The sequence below is a fragment of the Apaloderma vittatum genome, unplaced genomic scaffold (genome assembly GCF_000703405.1).
Source record: "Apaloderma vittatum isolate BGI_N311 unplaced genomic scaffold, ASM70340v1 scaffold37403, whole genome shotgun sequence".
NCBI classification, from domain to species: domain Eukaryota; kingdom Metazoa; phylum Chordata; class Aves; order Trogoniformes; family Trogonidae; genus Apaloderma; species Apaloderma vittatum.
Window position 1 is genome coordinate 1,401 of NW_009707100.1, and position 9,206 is coordinate 10,606.

General features: G+C 45.2%; 1 protein-coding gene across 2 annotated transcripts; it reads left to right on the top strand.

The window, feature by feature from the left end:
* Positions 1-3,862: 3,862 nt before the first annotated feature.
* On the top strand, positions 3,863-8,736 carry LOC104271389 (keratin, type I cytoskeletal 19). 2 transcript variants are annotated; one of them, XM_009866041.1, is made up of 8 exons: positions 3,863-4,312; positions 5,920-6,002; positions 6,339-6,495; positions 6,748-6,909; positions 7,060-7,185; positions 7,312-7,532; positions 7,773-7,801; positions 8,330-8,361. In XM_009866041.1, the coding sequence occupies exons 1-8, from the start codon at positions 3,863-3,865 to the stop codon at positions 8,359-8,361; spliced, it is 1,260 nt and encodes a 419-aa protein (XP_009864343.1). The 2 variants fall into 2 exon arrangements, with proteins under 2 accessions (XP_009864343.1, XP_009864344.1); XM_009866042.1 differs by lacking the exons at positions 7,773-7,801; positions 8,330-8,361 and adding an exon at positions 8,706-8,736 and having other exon boundaries at positions 7,312-7,523.
* Positions 8,737-9,206: the final 470 nt, after the last annotated feature.

Below are 9,206 nucleotides of genomic sequence, written 5' to 3' on the forward strand. Positions count from 1 at the left end.
CACAGTAAAATTTCTACCTTTACCGGAAGCCACAGCTTGTCACTATGATTAGAACATATTCTTACAAAACTAGTGAAATAATAATACATAAATATATAAATACAAATATTACAAATATTAGAATATAAATACAGGAGAATATAGGCATAAATATAAATAATACAAATGTAAATATGCTCTCCAAGTGTTTTACAGACATGGACAGAATAAAATAGCTCATCTCTCTCTGTGATATGAAACCCATCTACTCTGTGTTTCTGCCGAGTGTGGGATTTTATTTTTTTTTAACAGGAATTTTCCACGTGGCCTATGGGAAAATACCCTCTGAGCAGCTCGAGGCCTCCCCTGCAGTGACTCAGCGCAGCGACACTCGACCCACGGGCACTTGACCCATGGGCACTCGACCCACGGGCACTTCCCCTGGAGCGTGGGACAGGTTCAGCCTATTTGGCTTTGGCGGTGGCCTCTCAGTTGCTCATTGCTGCTGCCTGCAGGAACACAGCCTCTCGTCAGTCAGACGTTTGACTCTCAGTAATAGTTTCCAGCCCCATCATACCTTGCTGAGATTTACCAGCCAGATAACAGCTTAAAGGAAGTGTAAAAATATATCCAGTGACTTGTCTTTCACTCCTCAGGGTTTGGTGTCCTAACTGATCCTGCCTTCCCACGCGATTTTTAACCACGCTGTAGGAACATCTATTTTGTTTTCCTGTCTCAAGTGCTTTAGCCCCTGATGTGCATTTTCACTGCAGCTCTGGACTGACAGAGAGGTCAAGAGTTTAAAGCTAGCTGTGTTTCTAGGGAAACCGAGACAATAATGGGCTATTTCCAAAAGCACACACCACACCACACATTCAGTTTTAAGTATTTGCCAACTATTCACATTGCTCCCAGTTATTTAACTGTTTTAGTTCCTCACGATCTTTTATGCATTTTCCTCATAATAATATAGTCAAATATTACATAAATGACAAACACTAATAAATTAAATGATGTGTCCCAATATCACTGAAGATGCCTGTAGCTCAACAGGAATCTGTATCTTTCAAGTTCAGCTCAAATCACTGAATCTTCGTTTCTTTTCTGCTGTGAAGAACTAAAGCCCTGGATAAAAATCAGTTGTCCCGCATCTTACTCTCATGATTTCTTTCAAAATTGAACCCTTATTTCTCAACTGTTTCAGTGCAGGAATAGTAGGAGCACCCATATACATTTCTCTTCACCAAATCACATTCTCTCTACTTTGCAAAACCAGTAATTTTTTAGAGGGCTACCAGTTGCTCTCTGCTCTTTTTAAACGGCTCACAGCTGTGCATGCATGTGCTAGGACCTGCCTTTTCAGCGTGTAAACATTCTTGTCTTTGAATCTTTTGGCTCATTCAGTGAATATGTGGCAACACAAGGTTTGTGAGGATTTTAAAAAAAAAGATTAATGATGGGGTATAAAAGCAAGAAAGCTAAGAGCTGTATCTTAGGCAGACATTCAAAAGAGCTATTTCAGTACCAGCTGTAGATCAGTTCTTGTTATCACTGGTTCTTCCCACAAGGAAGTTTACAGAAAAAATAGAAATTTTTCTGTTTGAATTAAAGAGATTCAAACATTTCATGCCTATGAAGTCCAACAGAAAAAAAACATCCAAAGTTGTGATTTTAAGAGGGCACATGACCTGAGCAGCCAGATCTCTTGATGACCAAGAGAAGAGATGGAGACTGAGAACGTGCGCGCACTGGAGCCGAGCAGCACGTTGTCACTGACAGAAGCAGAGCTAGAGAGGCAGAACTATCAGAAGGGGCAAACACTGCAAGATGTAAAAGGTAAACTCAGAGTAATAACCTGACTTTGCTTATTTGCCCATAGAAGTCTCTGTGGAATTGCAGACACCAACAATATAGGTTAAAAAGTTCAGAGTTCTTTTAATTGCAAATTGCATTAGCAATCCCTGGAAGCAAACTTAGCAGGCTGTGAGAAGAGGGAAGCATACGCCAGGGTGACTCAAGGGCAATAAGGACGGGTTACCGGAAAACCAAGAAAAATACTCTGAAACAGTATGAACAGTTTTATAAAGCAGCAGTGAGGAGCAAAGCAGAGGAGGTAAAAGTAAAGCAGAAGCAGCTCTCGGCCAGGAGCCTGGGCGTGGACTGTTTCCACCAGTCCCCTGGATGACTTGGCTTTAATAAATGTGTCTCCCTTACCTCAGATAAGCTGCAGATAAAAGAAATTCCTTGCTGGCCCTACAATAAATCAGGTTTATAGTAGAGGGAGGAAGACCTACGCAGAATGATAAAAGCACCTTCTTTTTTGAGCAAATCCTTTGCCATAGTAAAGGCTCTTCCAAGCATTGATCTGCTTTAAGCTTCCCGCATTTCTGTGCAGTGAAGCACATGGACTTATGCTCAGGCTCTCGTTATCGACTTTCCTATTTAACAATAACGTAACTGTTCTTCTGTAGCTTTCTTTTTGTCTGCAGCCAGACTGTAACTTCTGATACTATTATTCCACCTCTTCACAGGGCTTGGAACAGTTACCTGCTGGGCAGGTTTTTCCTACCCAGCACTGAGCAGGACGTTCAGATCTACAGAAGGAACGACCAGCGTGTCTTTGCAGACAGAAGGGTCTTCCGTAGCTCTCAGGAAAGGCTGTACAGTTTTACTGGGCAAGCTGGAGAGCTGTATGAATGCTGCAGCCTGCCCAGAGAGAAAAGAACTCGGCTGCGATGCCCCTAGAGCACAGCATCACAGCCCGGTCAAGCTTGGTCCATGACTGTGCCTGAGTCACCGCAAAAATCCTCTTTCTGGTACAGCCTCGTAATTAGACACAGACCAGTGGGGCTGCTGTACAGGTGCCTTGGCCAGCTCCCAGCTGGTGTACTTGCTCTCCTACCCTCCCTGTATTTGCCCTGCAGTTTGGCATTTCTCTCTGTACAAAGCGAGTAGAGCCCTAATGTGTGGTCTAAAATAGCTGATGCATTTTTTATGGGTATAAAAAGACCGGACAGGCCCTCACACAGAGTTTGGCTAATCTTTAGTTCTTTATTTTGGTATAAAATTGATTTCTCATTGAAACACCGCAGCATGCATCTTGTGCTCCCCAGGTTCTGTTTAGTGAAAGCACTTGGAGGTGATGATAGAATTTCTGCCCAGCCCTGGTTGCTCCCTGAAGCTCTGGACACTGGTAAGCCAACTTACTCCCACTTTTTTTAAAGCAGTTCTCCCGGGGAGTCCCAGAGGTCTGGAGGAAGTGAGGGCTGGCAAGTGAAAGAAAGAAAATGGAAGAAAAGATCTGATTATCTACTTGTACGTTAGGGGTGCTTGTGGAGGAGCATGCATTTGCTTTTGAAAATTCATCTTGGATAACAGAGCTCTGTTATCAGTCTGACAATTACTGACTTAATCACTCTGTATTAAAATTCCTTCCCGAGATTACATGAAGTAAGTCGCCCAGTGACTTCGCCTGGACGCAGCGTTGGCTGAGCTGGGCTGGGCCCTCCCAGCCCTTTTGTCGCCACACAGGTGAACTGTAACAGATTTCTGAGTGCTCCCCTCGGCAGGGTGACGCCTCCTCTGAAACCCACCTCTTGCTTCGAGAGGCAGGGGGCAGGGGGAGGGCATGGGCTCCTGTCCAGGCAGGTATGTGGGGAAAAACACAGCCCACTGCACAGCGACTGACCAATAAGAGGAATCGCCGTGCTGGCAGAAAGCTCTGGCTGATAAATTCCATGGGTCTCAGATAACACACTCTGCAGACAACTCCCATTGTCCCAGGCATAAAAGCGGAGGGCTGGGGGAGCAGAGCACACGCTCCTGCGCAGGATCCCAAACTCTGTGAGCCGCGCCTCGGGTTAGGTCCTCGCTGCTTCTTACCATGGCCACTTACAGCTTCAGGCAAACCACCTCTGCGGGGGCAGGGGCACCCGCGGGCTCCTCGCTCCGGTTCACCAGCAGCTCCTTTAGGGCTCCCAGCATCCACGGGGGATCTGGGGGCAGGGGTGTGTCGGTCTCCTCTGCTCGGTTTGTCTCTTCTGGCCTAGGCAGCGGCCTGGGGGGGGGCTATGGAGGTGGCTTTAGCAGCAGCTTTAGTGGTGGCTATGGGGCTGGTTTGGGTGGCGGCGACGGCCTCCTCTCAGGAAATGAAAAGGCAACCATGCAGAGCCTGAACGAACGCCTCGCGTCTTACCTGGAGAAAGTGCGTGCACTGGAAGAGGCAAATTCTGATCTTGAAACCAAAATCCGGGACTGGTACCAAAAACAAGGGCCAAGCCCGGCCCGGGACTACAGTAATTATTACAAGACTATCGAAGATCTTCGAGACAAGGTAGGTGTTAACATTTCTTAAAAATCATCTTAGATTTGCACGTAGGAAGGAAGCATAAAACCCAAAGAGGAAAACTTCCCCAGGAAAACACCCAGAAGGCCCTGCAGCTTCTGAAAAGGGTAGGAAGATGAAATGAGTACGCAGGGATTGGGCAGAGTGAATAGAGAAAATGATCACTATGGAATTATCTATTTTTTAAATCTTAGCTAAGAGAATGTACAAAACAGTCTGAGATGCCTTAGTACTTGGTTCTCTCAAAACGTTTGTATACACACATGCGGGTCATATACAAGTTACTATACATCTGTATATGACTCTACATGTACTGATAAATATCAAGAGAGCCAAACAAGAACAGCAACCTGCCTATCTCTGTAATTTATGAGATGCCATGTAGCTTGAAAAACTGCAGAGGCACCTACACGCTGCTTTCAGAGTAAAAATAAAAACTGGTTAAGTACAATTTTGTAAATGTGAAGAAAGCTGCTCAAGATTTCATGACCATACATTTCTTTTTCTTTCACACTTCACTTACTTAAGCTCAAAGTTGAAGCAAGAGAGATGAAACATTCGGCTTATGGGAAAAAGAAGGAGCAGACATGAAGTAACCAATCCCATATATAAATGCAGGATTTGCCCCAATAGCCCATGGGTACCTGATAACAGATTACTCTGAGGTGATACACACCCTGGAAAACACAGGTAGTAGCTGATTAAGCTGTGTAAATAAATGAAAGAAAACTTGAGGTTTAGTTTTCCCAGTTCAGCCTGGAGTTCATGACCGCTCCCACGCAGTTTGCTTTCTCTTTGTTTCAACCCATTCGCATTCTCTACTGATTTCAGAAACGGAACTGTGATAAAGACACAACTGGCAACTAGATTTTCTCCTTTTTGCATTCTTTTCCCTCCTGCATTTTACTCCCCTTAGTTAGGGGACAGGAAATGAAGTTCTGGCTGGGTTTGCAGCTGAGTTTTACAAGTGGCAGGCAAAAAAAGACACGCTTTCTAGGGAAAACGTGACCGGGATTTGTTCTAAGTAAATGAAACTTTTCTAGAGGCTTTCATGATGCATTGTAAGAATCAATAAACACGATCCTGGATATTCTAGGAAATAAAAAATGTGTTCAAAAACTATTCAAATACAATATGAACCCATATTGTTTATGAAACACAAACTTGTCATTTATTTTAAAATCATACAGACCTTGTAATCACTTCCCACTTTGAGAACAAATTCTGCCAAGAGGGGTCTGCAGACTTTGCTTCCTTCGCACCTCTCTTGCCTCAGTCCTAAAGCACCACCTAAGCCCTGGCTCACTGAAGGCCCCTACTGCTGAGCCAGGATGTAGTTTTGTCCCGCTCTGGGACTTGTAGCGAAAAGCTGCTTCACATGCCAGACAAGAGAAAGCGGGCTCATCCACACCTGACCATCAGGGCTTCATTTTTGCTATAAATCATCGATCCTTTGCTACTGGGAGCAAATAAAATACACCTTTATCTGGTGTAGCCTCAGGTGAAATAGAATCCTTAGAGCTCTTTTATCTTCGATCAGGAAGGCAGATAACACAGTCCTTTCAGCCTCAGCAAAGAACTCTCATTGTTTGTAGATCCTTGATGCCACTATCGACAACGCCAAGATTGTCTTGCAGATCGACAATGCCAGGCTGGCTGCTGACGACTTCAAAACCAAGTAAGTAAGTTCTCAACGGAAAAAGGCCTCTCAGGCAGGCAAAAATCCTTTCTGAGCCAAGGGGCAGTGGCTGTGAAAGAAGAAAGGAATGCCTACAAAATCTCTGTATGAACCGGGTTTGATCCTGCTGTTGCAGTTCAGCCCCTCACGCGTTAGCTGGAAGCACCATCTGCACCGTGGCAAGTTTTATGCCATGCAAAACACGTGGAGAAAAGTGTAATGCTGGACAATGTTTGCTCCATCAGAAATCCTGCAAAACCAGATACATTTATAGCAAATAATGATGGGCTGGCTTCATCAGCTAACCCGAATACTTTTGTCTTGCTTTTTGTTAAGGTTTGAAACAGAGCAAGCTCTTCGCATGAGTGTGGAGGCCGACATCAACGGCCTGCGCAAGGTCCTGGATGAGCTGACCCTGGCCAGGACGGACCTGGAGCTGCAGATCGAAAACTTAAAGGAGGAGCTGGCCTACCTAAAGAAAAACCACGAGGAGGTAAAACATCCCCAAGAAACACATTTGAAAGTGATATTAGAAATGTGGAAGTGTGGAGTGCCTTGGGATGGCCCCGGGCTCTCCAAGAGCGAAAAAAAGAATTTGGCGCTGACTGGGAAGCTAAAGATGCCCCCTGCAAGTATTTAAGGGGAGTCAGTCAGAGCTCAGCCCTTGAAGAAAGAAGAGAAGGGTCACAACGTTTTCAGTTTATGATTTTACCCTCTTTTGTCTTCCTCTGGCGTGTCCACCCAGGAAATGAGTGCCCTGGGAGGGCAAGTAGCTGGCCAAGTCAATGTTGAGCTGGACTCTGCTCCAGGCATTGACCTGTCCAAGATCCTGGCTGATATGAGAGACCAGTACGAACACATGGCTGAGAAGAACAGGAAGGATGCTGAGGCCTGGTTCCACAGCAAGGTAAAACCCCTCCATGCTATACAGATACTAATCCAAAACATTTCCAAAAGAAACAAAATAATTATTAAAACACAGGTAAAACTGCTGTGCAACCTTATGACCTCTACTCAGAGGCCCCATATTTCTCATGTCACGTTTTCCCTATTTCAGACTGAGGAGCTGAACCGGGAAGTAGCTGTCAATACTGAACAACTGCAGAGCAGCAGGTCCGAAGTCACAGACCTGAGGCGCAGCCTCCAAGGGCTGGAAATTGAACTTCAGTCCCAGCTGAGCATGGTATGTTCCAATTTGTGCTGCACGACACCCCTTCCCCGGAAACGGGTGTGTGTTCCCCTCCCTGCAAGGAGCCTGGCATCTGGCAGCAACCGCTCTGTGGTTTCCCCCCAACCCCTCTGCTCACAGAAAGCAGCTCTGGAGGGCACCTTGGCAGACACGGAAGGCCGTTACGGTGCCCAGCTGGCGCAGATCCAGGGCCTGATAGGCAGCATTGAGGCGCAGCTGGCGGAGCTTCGCGGTGACATGGAGCGCCAGAGCAGCGAGTACAGGATCCTCATGGATATCAAGACCCGACTGGAGCAAGAGATCGCTACTTACCGACAACTCCTGGAAGGCCAGGAGTCCCAGTAAGCAACTCCGCTCACTGCAGAAAACCTTTTTGCTTGCCCACGCCATGGTGCTCATTTGTCACAGCCCCACACTAAACACAACTTCAAATACTCCTGGGGTTCTAAAATCTTTAACCAATTCTCTGACTAAATATAAAATGTACCTGACTGACAGGGAATTTGCCTTCAAACATCCCCATTTCATGCAGCATTTGATTTGTTACCTCTCCTTTCAACTGTTATCTCTTTGTTCTACAGGTTGTTTGGCTCCTCTTCTGGAACTACTGGTAAGAATTCTTTCTCTTTCAGGAAACCTTTAGGAGTCAAAGAAGTTTTATTTTCCAAAAGGAAATATAAAGGCATTATGGCAGTCGTGTCCATTCTAGAAATTGGGATGCTGCACTGCTTGGTGCCGCAGAAAACTATCTAATAAGAAACAAATGATGACCCTGAATTTAACAAGTTTCAGTCACTAAAAGATGTTAGACATCAGAAAAATTCTCAGACTGCTACCGTAAAGGCTAAGTAAAGCACAACATGCTTAACTATTTCCCCAGATGAAAGGATACAAGAACTTTAAGCTTGGCCAGCTCAGGGGAATTGTATGAACATGCAAGTAAAACTTGCCTTGAGCTTTTAAAGGTCAGCTGTATTGTAAAAGTGATGTATGATTCAAATCAGTGCTATGAAGAAGAAAACTTCTGAGAGAACAGAATGAGAGATGAGATGTAAACTAAGCTCAGTGCCCACTGCAGCACGGCCCCACGTGTGCTGCGCTGAAGTAACTGCTGCTCTTTCTCTCCATGTTATTGCAGACAAAAGAGACAAGCTGGCAGATGGAAAATAGTACTGAGAGTCCTCCAAATGTCATCTTCGAAATGAGAAAAATCAGACAACACAGAGGAATTGAAATGGAGAGGAATCACTCTGCACTGCTGGAAGCTACTCTCTCATAGCACACAAAATTCTTGGCCACACAAGCTTTAGGTAGATTGATCCATTTAGTGGTGATTCGATTGAGGTTAGGTTAGCTTTCCAATTATTTCTAGTTCCTTCATGTACTGAATTGCTTTATCTGTTCTAATAAAGATGATCTTCTTGCAATCTCAGCTTCTGGTGGGTCATTGTGATAGTGTTTAAGCAGGCAGGAAAAGCTGGCCAGTCTCCCCGGCAGCTCGATGCGCAGTGTCTGGGTGGCTCGAGCTCTGTCTCTGAGTTCTAGTTGCTCTTGCTGGCAGGAGCTCTGAATATGGAGACCACAGCAACCTCAGCCCCTCTGAGCGATTTACGTTTCTAATTGCCGTGGCTGCGCACTCTGAGGTGTAGCAGTGAGATGGTAAGAGGTAAGAGCTGGGAGTTTGGTTAGGGTAAAACACCAAGCTGTTAATAACTCTTGCAGGACCGAAAAGGAATGAGAAACATTGTTGTGAGATTTCTTCACTCGCTCTCCCAGTTCACACAAAGGTAATAAACCTTTAACGTGAATTTTTGCCACCTTCATCCTCATGCTATGAATGGGTATTATCCTGGCTGAAATTCTAAATGTAATCCCTTCTAGTTCAGGCCCTAAAAAATAAGTAATTTCATTTCCAATCAGCAAGCTCAGCACCAAGGATACTTACCAGGGCTTAGGCCAAAAGAAACTCATGGCTGTAGCCTATCACATTCCCACCTCCCACTGTCACAAAAGGC